At 39.2% G+C, this 14,958-nt stretch overlaps 1 protein-coding gene across 6 annotated transcripts in view; it reads left to right on the plus strand.

The window, feature by feature from the left end:
- DLGAP2 (DLG associated protein 2) overlaps positions 1-14,958 on the plus strand; it is a 701,029-nt gene that overhangs the window by 353,125 nt on the left and 332,946 nt on the right. For all 6 annotated transcript variants that reach the window (XM_048845341.2, XM_048845340.2, XM_048845342.2 and 3 more), the window contains one exon: positions 1,563-1,595. In XM_048845341.2, coding sequence (XP_048701298.1) covers positions 1,563-1,595 — 33 coding nt within the window. The remainder of the gene's footprint in view (positions 1-1,562; positions 1,596-14,958) is intronic.

A 14,958-nucleotide genomic window follows, 5' to 3' on the forward strand; every position in this document is an offset into this window, starting at 1 on the left:
TTGAATCTATTGTAAAGGAACAGAATTATCAGACAGATAGAGGAACACAATTTGATGGGGAAGAGTCAACATGGCTTTATAAAGGGAAATCATGCCTCACCAATCTAATAGAATTCTTTGAAGGGTTCAACAAGCTGGTGGACTAGGGTGATCCAGTGGCTATCGTGTACTTGAACTTCAGAAAGCCTTTGACAAGATCCCTCACCAAAGACTTAAGAAAGCAAGCAGTCATGGGATAAGAGGGAAAGTTCTCGTGAAGATCAATAACTGATTAAAAGACAGGAAATAAAGGGTAGGAATATGTGATCAGTTTTCAGAATGAACCAAGATAAATAGCAGTGTCCCACAGGTACTGCTGCTGTTCAGTATTTTCATAAATGATCTGGAAAAAGGGGTAAACAGTGAGGGGGCACAGTTTGCAGACAACACAAAGTTGCTCAAGATAGTTAACTCTTTGCCGTTCCCTTTGGATTTAACAAAGGGATCTCACAAAACTGGGTGACTAGACAACAAAATGTCAGATGAAATTCAATGATGATAAATGCAAAGTAATGCACATTGGAAAACACCACCCCAACTATACATACAAAATTATGAGGTTTCAATTTTGCTATTACCACACAAGAAAAAAATCTTGGAGTTGTGGGTAGTTTTTGGAAAAATATCCACACAGTGTGCAGCATCGTTCAAAAAAGCTTAACTGAATGTTAGGAAGCATTAAGAAAGGGTTGGATACTAAGACAGTAAATATCATAATGCCATTATATAAATTCATGGTATGGCCACATCTTGAATACTGCATGCAGTTCTGGTTACCCCATATAAAAAAGATATATTAAAAATTGAAAAGGTGCAGAGAAGAACAACAAAAATAATGAAGGGTACGGAACAGCTTTCATAGGAGGAGAGATTAAAAAACTAGGACTGGTCAGTTTGGAAAAGAGACAAGTAAAGGGAGATATGATAGAGATCTATGAAATCATGAGTGGTATGGAGAAAGTGAATAAAGAAGTGTTTGTTTACCCCTTCACATAATACAAGAATCAGGGGTCACCCAATGAAATTTATCGGCAGCAGATTTAAAGCAAACTAAAGGAAGTACTTCTTCACACAATGCACAGTCAATCTGTGGAACTTGTGATCAGTTGATGTTGTGAAGGCCAAAAGTATAATAGGGTTTCAAAATAGAATTAGATAAGTTCATGGAGGATAGGTCCATCAATAGCTATTAGCCAAGATGGTCAGGGATGCAACCCCATACTCTGACTGCCAGATGCTGGGACTGGATGACAGAGGATGGATCACTTGATAATTTCCCTGTTCTGTTCATTCCCTCTGAAGCATGTGGCATTGGTCACTGTCGAAAAAGAAGATACTGAGCTAAATGGACCATTGGTCCTAGCTATCATTCTTGTGATACTTCTCATTCATGCACAGTTTGAGTACTGCCAGTTTGAGTTACATTTGTAAATGATTGTGATTTGGTATCTCTTGAGCAGAAGTAATGATCTCAAATATGAGCAGAAGAAATGACTTTTATCTCTCTTCTTTTTTCTTTTCAGAGTCACAGTGTACACTCTGTGGTGAGCCTGAGGGTGAGTGTGTTTCTATTTTCTTAATCATTTTCAAAGCTGATAGTGCACAGGCTTGACTCAAGTGATCTGTTTAGTCTGTTAGTTCATTTGTATGGGTAACAGTAGATTGAACATGGTATTAGAAATGATGCTAACACAAGAAACACTCACACTTTGCTGTGCTAGATACCAAAATGAATCAAATTAAACTGAGTAAAGCACAGTACACGCTCCAGGCAGAAGGAAATTATCTTAAATGACAAATATTCCATTACAGTAAAAATGGAAATATTTGCTTTTTGTTCAGTTTTTGTGTTTGCCAGTGTAATATGGGATATGAAACACTGATGAGGCACTTGAAGACATTATTTGGAAAAAAAGGACATTGGATAATGTAAATGAAAATGACTTAATCTGTAAAGGGTCACATTTTCATGTTTATTGTAACTCAGAGTACAAAGAGAGGCTCTTTTTTAACAGGTGAAGTGAATAAATACTACTTTTGAAACAAGGATAATTAGGCAATAACATTAATGCAAACATATGCACCAATGATATTTATTTTTCAGTGCCAGATTAACACTAAGATGAGATGTAGGATTTACCTAAATAAGCATTGATGTGAATCTGAGGGTTTTACTCTTCGAAGCAAAGAGTCCATTACTGGAGGAAAAACCTCATATTCTATTACCCTTATTGCTATTAAACAATTTTCCTCTTACATTTTATCTTCTAACTCAGCTATCTGGAACCTCTCTGTCAAAAGTAATCCAAAATACTGGCCATGATGGATCCATGTCCATCCATTTTACAAAACTCAGAAGCATGATTATGCACTAGCAGCTTAATTTTTCAGCACTTTATCTGTTCAGAATAGTTTCTGAAAAGCAAAACAAAGCTTTCTACATTTTGAGGTGGGGAGGAGAAGCTAATAACTGTATTCAGGAGATTTAAAGATGGTGTCTGATGTGATGAGTCTTGGGGTGTTGCAACTAATGAAACAATCCAGTTCATAAGAACATTTTTCATCTGCTTGTATTGATTTGTTAGCCATCCTGAGAGGTTTGTTTTGACGTTTTTGTGTTCTTTTTACAAAAAGCTACCGTTCTAGTTGCAGTGCTTTTTCCATGCACTTTATAAAAAGTTAGACCAAATAAAGGAAAAGCATAAAACAGATGTTCAGTGGCCTTATGTGGCAAACTGAGGACTTCACTATCTCTGTGTACAATTGTGTGTTGGATTAATACTGTTGTTGTTGTGCATGACTAAACTGATTTTCCACAATCATGCTCATTTTCCCCAGAAAACCAGAAGTACATACTCAGTTTTGCAAACTTGAATTCAAAAACTCATGTCCTTAAAAGTGAACAACAGGGTTCAGACTTTTTTTTAAAAACAGTTACTCAATAACAAGCCCTTTATTTTTATGTGTTTAAAAAAAATCTATCACATGGTCAGTGAGTGTGCTGTTGGTGGGACCTGTATTAACTTGATATTCAGTGTTTAGATGAGCAGAAACAAACTGTTATAGCTGAGAATTTCTTCTGGCGCACCAACTAACTCCTTGAGTGCAGTGCTGCTGGTATGCTAATTGTTAAATCTTAGCTACGGTTTTTAAAGCATACTCATTAAGTTCAGCAAAGATAAGTGAAAAGGATTTTTACAGTCTGTGTTTTCTTTCCTTCTGAGTGTACTTTCTGATCTCCAGGTGCGGAGCAAACTCAGTGGTTTTAACCATAGTATTATGGAGCAGTGGTAGCTGCACCAGAGTTAAGGTTGCTTTACAGAGTTTCATTTTAACATGAGCTTTACACTTTTGTTTTGTAGCGGTCTCAATAAAATGGCAAAAAACTCCACACACACACTATAAATTTTGAGCACTATATGAATTTTTCATTGTGGTTTGATGAAAAATGAATTGATAGGGAGAGACTAATGAGAGTTCAAAAATCACCCATTTTGGCAATTATTTCATTGGATTGTCTCTTCCTCCCCACTCCAGAAATCTAAAACACTATAGGATCTGTCCATTGGCTACACTGTTGCTCAGCTAGATAGTATTTGTCTTTAGAGAATTTTCCACCTTTTTTTAGTCATGGAAAATACATTTATATTCATTTCCAAGGGAGGGAGGCAGAGACTGTTTCATCCTCTACCCCTGTACCTTAGGGGGCAGTTCCCTAATCTAGGAAAGAGGATGCCGCAAGGTTCTTACCTCTTCTAAATGCTGTTTAAATTTCTGTCCAGTTGATTATGCTCACGATTGACTAAGGCTGGGAACCCTCCCTAGAAGACCATTAGAAAAGTGCTTCTGAACACTCCTCCCCTCCTCCCCCATTTTAAAATAAATCAGCAGAATGTTTATTCAAGGTTGGGCAGGCCCGGACACCAGGTCTTTAACATGACAAACCCCCATCTGATCTACTATACCACATTGCTTTCCATACGGGTTTAGTCACACTGAGTTATCCTATTTCTAGCCACTATAAACCACATTGCTCTGCCAGAACCAGGAGGAATCCAGGATTTCTGATCACCAGTATTCTACTGTGGACTAGTAACTAGTTGTGAAACACACTGGGAAGAGCATGTGAAGTCCTTCTCCAGTGCCTCATCTAGACAGGAGTTTGTGCTTACTCCTGCAGCTCAAATAGTAAGAACTTAAGGTAGTGATCTGAAAGTTAAGAGATTCAAACCCTGCTGCTGATCTATTTGGAGACATGGTAAGGATTATGTGATTCCCATGACGAAAAGGCCACTTCAAAACAGGTTTTTTACTTAAAACCCTATGATCTGTAAATAGTCATGTGAATCAATAAAATACATTTTTCATATTTGTTATTTATCACTCATTTTGCTTGTGCGATCAACTGTTCAGTGTATTTGTGGCACCTTAGAGACTAACCAATTTATTTGAGCATGAGCTTTCGTAGCTCACGAAAGCTCATGCTCAAATAAATTGGTTAGTCTCTAAGGTGCCACAAGTACTCCTTTTCTTTTTGCGAATACAGACTAACACGGCTGTTCCTCTGAAACCTGTTCAGTGTATGTGTAACATGGCCTTGTCTAAGCTCACAGAGGATGTGAGACTGTGACAACATTCAGCTTGAAAGCCTGGTTCTTTAGCACAAGCTGTAAAGATTCAAGTGTTTATATCCAGAGCTCATCAGTTCAGTCCCTTTTACTGTCTAAGATGGCGATTGTCACACTTGCAGCTGTACCACATTAGCATATTTAATTGTTGAGAGTTATTCCTCATATTAGTAGGGAAGGGGGAGTGCATTAGTCAGATCTGCTGGTACAATACAGACATTCTCACCCTATTGCTGTAGCTGCTGCTGGTGTCATCTAATTTCCAGGAGTCCATGAGAGGCTACAAGCTGTTTTGGGAAGTGAGGGATGGTGCAGATTCCTTCACCGAAGTTCCCTTGTGCTGAAAGGTTGTTGGTGCTAAACATGAAGGGTTGCTCTTGCTGTACTGACTTTGAGTAACTTTTTAAACAGAGAGAAAATGTTGTAGACAAAGAATTTACTGAGGCAGAACATAGCTTCTCATGTTCTTGAATAGTGTGGATGAAGTCAAGAGTAACTTCAGCAGCAGTTGCTCCCTGTGATCTCTAGGCATATGCAGCTCTTCTTTTTCCTGACTTTCATGAGCTGTCCTCTGAAATACACTAAACCTATATTAAAAAAATTGGGAAATTAGCAAACAAAAACTACATTTGGTAGCAGGGCACACTCCAGCTACTCAGAACCTTAAAAGTATGGAACTAAGTTATGGGGAGAGACTTATGCATTCTTTTCCATCTTCATATTGCTTACAATATTAATAACACATGCCAGCACTCTCATAAAGCTTTCACTTCCATTTTTAGCTTGTAGCTTATGTATTCTATTGTTATGGTTTTCCTTGTGTTGACAAAGGTAACTGCATAAATGTAATATACTTTGACTTTTGTAGGGTGTTTGACTTAGTACTGCACTGCATTTTGATTAAAAAAATTAGCACGATAAAATAAAGCACAAATTAAATGGACTAAGAACTGGCTAACTGACAAATCTCCAAGTAGTTGTCAAAGAGAAATCATCATTGAATTTGAGTGTTTCTAGCAGGATTCTACAGGGATTGGGACTAGCCCTGGGCTATTCCCTATTTTTACCAATGATCCAGAAGTAAATAGAAAATCACTGCAGATAAAAGTAGCAGGTGACACAAATATTGATGTAATGCTAAATAATGATGACAGAGAAGTCATACAGAGTGATCTGGGTTGCTTGAGAAGTTGGGTCTATTCAAACAAAATGTACTTTAATACAACCAGATGCAACGTTTTACAGATACAAACAATAGAGGCCTTACCTACAAAATGGGGGGGCTAATCCTGGAACACAGTGACTCTGAAAAGATTTAGGGGTCAGAGTGGATTAGCAACTGACCATGAGCTCTCAGTGCGATCTTGTGGCAAAGAGGGCTAATGCAATCCTTAAATGTGTAAACAAGGGAGTAATACATATGAGCAGGGAAGTGATTTTTACTTCTGTATAGGTTATAGGTGAGACTGATACTAGAATACTGTGTAAAATTTTGGTGTCCACATTTAAAGGATGGTAAAGAGTAAGAGGTGACTTGTTTGAAAAGTATAAGAACTTTCATGGAGTGAAAATGCCAGATAGTCAAGGAGTCTTTTATCTAGCAGAGAACAATATAAGAACCACCAATGGCAGGAAGCTGAAGACTTAATTCAAAGTATCCAGTGATTTTTTTTTTCTGGATGTCTAGTGTGAGATGCCTACAACCTGATCTTTCACAATATTGAACCTATAAGGTGCTCTTTAGTGTTCAAAGCACAGCTCCCTTGACACACTGACTTACAGTGGCAGCTATGAGTGCTCAGCACTTCTACAAATCAGATCTCAGGGTCCTAAATCAGGCACTAAAAAAGGAGGAACATACAATTAGTGACCACCTGTCACAAGTTTGATTTAAGTTACTTGATTAACATGATACAGGAACTCTGTGGCTAAGGCAGGGATAGAATCCAGTTCTCAAGGGCAGCATTCAACTACTTGAAACCTGAGACCATCCTTTTCTCTTTCTGCAATCCCTTACCTCATTCACTGCACACCTGTGCTTTTTTTTCTTTCAGAAGGGTATGGTCAGTGTATTGTCTGCAGTTATGTTACCACACAACTCATCCTAAGCAAGCACATTTATTCTTATGGGGAAAGCATTACAAAAAAAACACATTAAAACAGTAGAAGAACCTACACATCTGCTAAGAACTTACTAAAGGTCATCTATTAGCCTTATGTGGCCCTTAGTAGGTCAAGTCTTTCCATCCTTTCCACAAGGATTGGAGCCCAGCCTTGGACAGAAGGTTCTGTTTTTTGCATTAGAAAGAACCCCAAGAGTTGGTTTAAACTCAAGCTGTTTATCCAAGAAACCCTTTCTTTGTCTAGTCTCTGAAAGATCCAGTTTCAACTATCTTATATGAGCTTTCCCAGAAGGTGGTACCTCTCTGGCAGGGTTTCAGCCTGGCTGACTTGCATTAATCATCACTTTTGTTGTTGTTGAGGAGGAGTAGTGGTAGCCCTCCCCCAGGAAGTAGAATACAATCACACACAAACCATTCATTTAAAACAATGGACCCCCAAAGATATTGCAAGAAGTTTCCCTATCTGTCATAGGCTCTTCCTTTATTACACAGTCCTGATTCATCCCCAAAGCAGGTCCATCCTGTGTCTTGTGGGGGGAAAAAAGGTATGTGATCATATAATTAAAGACTGCCTCATAAGACATATACAAAAGATAGGTCAATTAAGTTAACTTTCATTCTAGCATATCCTAACTTTTAAATGCTTGACTTAGCAACTTAATATTTAATATATTTTTGTATGTATTCAATATAATCATATCTTAAATGTATGTTATGAAGGGGTTAGACTTTACAATTTGGATCTTAGGGCCAAGTATTCCATAGTAATTGCAACCACTCTTGAATTATTGGTGCAGTTTGCGTATACAATTCATATGTGGGCACAACCTGAGCATGTACCCACAAACCTACTACCTGCATTTGGATGCCAGTCAGGCACTTCAGAGGGACAAGTATTCAGATTCTCTCCACCCCTGAGTTGTTGATTTCTTGAAGGTGCAAAATGCCTTCACAAATTTGGCCTACAAGAAGGAGGCTGGCTTCAACCCTGTGTAAAACTATCCCTTAGTGTGTAGCAACTTGGATTGAATTTTCCAAAATCCAGATGTATTCATATGAGAGCTTCATATTGTTGTAGAATGTGGAGAGCTCCCTGTGCTGTCTGGTCTTAAATGAGTGGAGTATCAGAACAGTACCCATGTTCAATTATGTGACTATTTGGAGATCATCACTTTTCATTTCTTTTCACTCAGAATTTGATACAAGTGTCGCTTTGAACAGATCAATACCTTTTTTTCTTTAAAACCTTCCCTTTGGAAGTTTATCAGGACTACTTCCAAACATACACTCAGACTATGCTCTCAGACAGATCTAAAAAGAAGGATCTTGGCGGACCCTATAGCATTGCAGGATCTGTCGTGATTTTGTATTTATGCACATATACACAAAAAAGGTTGAATGAAGCCCTTAATTTGCATATGGAATTTAAAGGTAGTTGTTTTTACATGTTGTTTTTAGATATGTACTCACTGGAGTGCCACTGACATTCTTGCTTCAGTGAGTTTAAGGAATACACATTTACATATTCACAAGGTAATTTACATATCAGATCATATTTTGATGAGATTTTTTTTACTCTGAACATCCCATATGCAAGGAGAGGGAGTGAGTGTTCATTCATCAAGCTATGCACAATTGGCTTCAGAACTAGGGGCAGAAAAAGTGGAAGATAATATACCATACTAAGCTGCTGTCAACTCTGCCAGAAAAACAGAAGGATGAAGACCTTGATTAAAGCAAATACAAACTACTGTTAGTGCTTCATGTTACAGAACAAACATCAGGGAGTCGATGTTCATTTAAGGGCTTACCTTTAAATCACACTAAAAGTGAACAATGAAATTTGTTTGATACCTTTTCTCCATCTGATGCATATGGAAAAGATTAGGATGTGAAGAGGGAGTGGGGAACAAGAAATACTATGCCATATATTTGAGAGTAATGTCAGAGGCTGTGGTATGATTCTGGCCCCACTGATAGGATTCATCTGGATATATCTCTCCAAATTGGTTCCCATTACAAGGGCGTTAGGAATTGATGCCCCTCCTTCCCTCTTGGTCTCTGCTTGTGGCACATAATAGTCCACCTTGGTATCTCCTATTCTTAGCCTGTGGCACACACTAGCTAGGTCTCCAAAGGGCTGTAATACTTTAGACTGATTCAGGTCATTGGACTCAATACAGGAATAACTGGGTGTGGTTTCGTGGCCTGTGATGTGCAGAATGTCAGGTTGGATGATCTGGCAGTCACTCCATCTCAAATAGGATTTATTAGAAATAGCAGAGATGTAGAAACAGATGACAAATACAATTCAGATGCATTGAGGAAAAAATTGCATCAATAGAAATTGAAAAGATTGGGATCCTTTATTCTAAAGAGGATGCAAATGAGGGAACGTAACAAGTACAAAACAACAAATTCTATTAAAAATGGGCCCTTTCAATTATTCATACTTAAACCAAAGCAAGAGGACAGTGAGTGAATTACAAAGCCTGAAAATTCAAAACTAATCAAAGGAAATACTATTTTACACAATGCTCAATTCACCTGTGGAACTCATTGCCACAACATACCTTTGAGGAGGAGGAGAAGAGTTACAGAGGGTTTTAAAAGCACTAGATGCTTCCATGAATAATGAGAATGTCCACAGCTATATTAGAAAAAAATTAAAGAAAAACAAATTTTAGGTACATAAATTCTTAGGCATTAGTGCAGAGACCAAGCTCTAATTGAAGGGATTAGGAAGAAACTTTGACTGTACAAGCAGGTTATCCCATAATTACCCATTTTCTTGCCCATTCCTCTGAAGCATCTGGTATTGGCTGTAGTCAGATAGGATACTGGATGTAGTCCTAATTTGTCTGATCTGGTATGACAATTCTTATGGTTCTGTGAACCTTGATTTTAATTGGATCATGTGGGTCCCTGAGAGTCAAACCTCTGAGTGAGTGGGAAGGGAAGAATTTAGGTACCTAAATACTGTTTGAGGATCTGGGCCAATTCACTGAAATCAATGGGAGTTAGGCCCAGATTCTCAGGTGCCTTTCTCCTTCTCCACACTGTGAGCTCGGACAAGACAGCTGAGCCTCACTGGTGACTCAGCAAATCGGGGCTGGTCATCTTGTCATCTTAATTGTACCATTAAAGAACTTCAGAAAATATTCTGGGGTTGCATGTGCAAAGTTATATCAGCATACAGAATATTATATGTGATAATATTATGTCCTGCAAAGTCGGAGGAAGGGCTGCAAGATGTGGAATACAAGTTTTTGTTTTAATTTCAAGTGCCTGTAAATTAAGATGGGTTTATTCTCGTTGCCTTTACAGCTCGTGAAGATGTCTTGTTCAGTTGTTCTGACCCCGGACATTTCGAAGTAACAAATTGGATACATATTAATAATGAAAAGATGAGTTATTTATAGTGCTGCAGATTTACATTTTCAAATGAAGAACATATCTAGATTGTTGTATTTTTGTCTAAGGAGAAACCAACTTGTGTTAAGTACTACATTTTGGCAAAAAACTCAAGTTTCAAGATTGCTAGACTCTAAATACCTTCCCATTGCTGACACTAGCAAGTGGTTGATCTGATCAGAATTTATGTGATTTTGTTTTTTAAATCATTTCTTTCCTGGACTGATAAATATGCTAATTTCCACATATTAATATCTTTCTACCAGCCTGTCTGGGGAAAAAACAACTAGAAATACTGATTTTGTTAGGGTTTTATCCAAATAAAAGAAAACAAATTATGAATATTTTGTAATCAAAACCAACAATATTGTTGAGTTTTGGACAACTAGCCAAATGTGTAAAATATCTAGAACTGTCAGAACTATCCAGAATGAGCGAGATCTTTTTCTCGAGTGGCAACAGCTAATTTAGACCCCATCATTTTGTATGGAGATTACATTTTGTAATGTGCATTTCTTTGCATTTATCAACGCTGAATTTCATCTGACATTTTGTTGCCCAGTCACCCAGTTTTGTAAGATCCCTTCGTTAACTCTTCACAGTCTGCTTTGGACTTAACTATCTGGAGTAATTTTGCATTTTCTGCAAATATTGTCAACTCACTGTTTTCCACCTTTTTTCCAAATTCTTTATGGATATGTTGAACAGCACTGGTCCTAGTACAGACTCCTGGGGGACACCACTGTTTACCTCTCTCCATTCTGAAAACTGACCCTTTTATTCCTATCCTTTGTTTCCTATCTTTTAACCAGTGACTAATTCATGAGAGGACCTTCCCTCTTATCCCATGACTGTTGACTTTGCTTAAGAGCCTTTCGTGAGGGACCTTGTCAGAAGCTTTCTGAAAATCTAAGTACACTATATTCACTGGATCACCCTTGTCCGCATGTTTGACTCCTTCCAAAGAATTCTAATATATTGGTGAGGCATGATTTCTCTCTACAAAAGCCATGTTGTCTCGTCCCCATCAAATCATGTCCATCTATGTGTCTGATAATTCTACTCTTTACTATAGTTTCAACCAATTTGTTGGTACTGAAGTTAGGCTTACTGGCCTGTAATTGAGCCTCCAGTCATCTGGTACTGAAGCTGCTTTCAATGATAGGTTACATACTACAGTTAGTAGTTCCGCAATTTCATATCTGAGTTCTTTCGGAACTCTTGGATGAATACCATCTGGTCCTGGTAACTTATTACTGTTTAATTTATCATGTTGTTCCAATACCTCCTCTGTTGACACCTCAGTCTGGGACAGTTCCTCAGATTTGTCACCGAAAAAGAATGGCTGAGGTGTGGGAATCTCCCTCACACATCTGCAGTGAAGACTGACGCAAATAATTCATTTAGTTTCTCCTCAAGGACCTTATCTTCCTTGAGTGCTCCTTTAGCACTTCTGTTATCCAGTAGCCCCACTGATTCTGATGTGCTCAAACATTTTTTTGCTATTAGTTTTTGAGCCTTTGGCTAGTTGCTCTTCAAATTCTTTTTGGCTGCCTAATTCTACTTATGCTTAATTATCTGGTAATATTTTGAAAAATTTAAAAACTAAACTGAAGAATAACTTTTAGTTGCAAAAAACCCTGCTCTATGCAAAAAGTTCCTTTTTTAAATTAAGATCCATCATTTTAAAGGTCATTATTAAAGTACTGGAACTATACTCTTTCAGATACTGCCAGCTTTCATGCCAGCTGTGTTTTTGGTTAAGATGAGTGTTTCTGGAGAAATTCTCATTGTTTTCCTTATTAAAATAAGGAATCTGGGCAATATTTAGTTCCAAAAGAATTTCTTAATATTGCAATATACTGTTCACAATATAGATAATGTTCCATCTGTATGGCTATATGATGGCTCCATAGTATTTATATTTCACCTAGCTTAAATAAGACTAATGGTCATAGGAAATCAAAAGGATGTGTTAGAGATTTTTGAAATGAGATTAATAAAATATTAAAATAAAAATGCTGACAATTTGGATTAACCAACTCAACTGCATTTTCATCAATAGTATGCATTGCTCCTAATAGATGTTCAGGCATCAGTGAAATATAATGGAGATCAAGTAGTCCTGTATGTCTTTCAATACCTCTAATGTTGATGCATCTTGACATGGTTCTTTAATATCTTTTGAAAGCAACAAATTAGCATGTTTTCTACATTATTCATTGAGCCTTGTTTTGTGTGTGTGCGCTTTTGTTTTGTTTTTTGACATGTGAGGAGATGAAATGTACTGCTTCCTGTCATTTTCTTCTGTAATATATGTATCTTATGACAGTTCATGGAGTCTGCTATGGTTTTTAAGCAATGCTGTCTAATAAATTACAATTTTAATATTTTAAAACAGCGTTGAGCAGCATGTTGCTATTGTATTGACATGATAGTCTTCAAAACTGCATTTGGGCACATAGAAGTGATTTATTCAGGTAGTCTGTCAGCTAATGGACTAGTTTATGAAAAGAAACTCTCCGCAGCTGATTACACTTAGTGCAGTCTAGAGCATTTCTCAAACTGCTGAAGCAACAGTGAAATCTTCCAATATTGGTATTTTATGCATGTGTTGTTCTAACACTTGATAAAAGTTTTCTCTACAGTGGATCCTTTGGTAATTAAACCAAGGATCTCAACATGCTGCAATGCTGAAAATGCTGCAATATCATGTTATTTGGTTATGTTGGAAGACATTGGATATGGTTTAATTAGGCAGCAACTTTATTCTTAAATGTCTGGGAGTACTCAGCAGATAAAAGTGCACAGTGCAAGTAATCCCATAATCATTTAAATATATACCCAGGGGGCTTCAGCCAGCCCTCCCCATTACCCATCCTGATCCCCAGCCAACCCCCTGCTGGGACCTCACCATTCCCCAGCCCTCTCAATTGAGGGTTAAGGGGGCGGGCCTATAAAGGAGGGGAGAGTTGGCCCTCTGCTGCTCTGGACAAGCACCCTGTTTATATAATGAGTTGCAACATTATAGCCTAACTCCCATTCCATGTTTTACCCTAGATAAGTTCCCTCTCCTCCAAACTCATTGTGGGGAAGGGGACTCCCCCTCACCTTGGCCAATCAGATGATCAGGTGGAAATTCTTTCCCAGCCCCCTAAGAAATGAATGACTAGCGCAATGTCCACAGTGAATCCAAAAAAACCCAGTATTTCACCACTCACATGGTTAGGAGGGTGGGTGCTGCCCCACCTGGTCCAAGTAAGAGGGCTTTTGGGGACCAGTGGGGACGTATATAGTCCCCCTTCCCTTCCAGTCCCCTGGGGGGTGGGGAAATGGGTCAGAATCCCCATGCTGATCTTGTCTGCCGCTGCAGCAGGAAGTCTTTCCAAAAAGCCAGACAATGGCCCCCACTGATTTAATTTGTGGTGAGATTAATTTAAGGGCACAAATCCTTTTTCACAAAGGGTATGTCTACACTACGAAATTAGATAGAATTTATGAAGTCGGTGTTTTAGAAATCAGTTTTATATATTCGAGTGTGTGTGTCCCCACAGAAAATGCTCTAAGTGCATTAACTCGGCAGAGAGCTTCCACAGTACTGAGGCTAGAGTCGACTTCCGGAGTGTTGCACTGTGGGTAGCTATCCCACAGTTCCTGCAGTCTCTGCTGCCCATTGGAATTCTGGGTTGAGATCCCAATGCCTGATGGGGCTAAAACATTGTCACGGGTGGTTCTGGGTACATATTGTCAGGCCCCCATTCCCTCCCTCCCTCCGTGAAAGCAAGGGCAGACAATCGTTTCGCGCCTTTTTTCCTGAGTTACCTGTGCAGACCCCATACCACGGCAAGCATGGAGCCCGCTCAGCTCACTGTCACCGTATGTCTCCTGGGTGCTGGCAAACAGGGTACTGCATTGCTACACAGTAGCAGCAACCCATTGCCTTGTGGCAGCAGATGGTGCAATAGGACTGGTAGCCGTCATCGTCCTGTCCGAGGTGCTCCTGGCCACATCAGCCAGGAGCGCCTGGGCAGACATGGGCGCAGGGTCTAAATGTGGAGTGACTTGACCAGGTCATTCTCTTTAGTCCTGCAGTCAGTCCTATTGAACCATCTTATAATGAGCAGGCAGGCAATACAGATTGGTAGCAATCCTACTGTACCATCTTCTGCCAGGCAGGCAAGAGATGAGGATGGCTAGCAGTCCTACTGCACCGTCTTCTGCCGAGCAGCCATGAGATGTGGATGACTTGCAGTCCTTCTGCACCGTCTGCTGCCAGCCAAAGATGTAAAAGATAGATGGAGTGGATCAAAACAAGAAATAGACCAGATTTGTTTTGTACTCATTTGCCCCCCCCGCCCCCGTCTAGGGGACTCATTCGTCTAGGTCATACTGCAGTCACTCACAGAGAAGGTGCAGCGAGGTAAATCTAGCCATGTATCAGTCAGAGGCCAGACTAACCTCCTTGTTCCAATAAGAACAATAACTTAGGTGCACCATTTCTTATTGGAACCCTCCGTGAAGTCCTGCCTGAAATACTCCTTGCTGTAAAGCCACCCCCTTTGTTGATTTTAGCTCCCTGAAGCCAACCCTGTAAGCCGTGTCGTCAGTCGCCCCTCCCTCCGTCAGAGCAACGGCAGACAATCGTTCCGTGCCTTTTTTCTGTGCGTACGCCATACCAAGTCAAGCATGGAGGCCGCTCAGCTCACTTTGGCAATTAGGAGCACATTAAACACCACACGCATTATCCAGCAGTA

Source organism: Caretta caretta, chromosome 3 (assembly GCF_965140235.1).
Source record: "Caretta caretta isolate rCarCar2 chromosome 3, rCarCar1.hap1, whole genome shotgun sequence".
NCBI classification, from domain to species: domain Eukaryota; kingdom Metazoa; phylum Chordata; order Testudines; family Cheloniidae; genus Caretta; species Caretta caretta.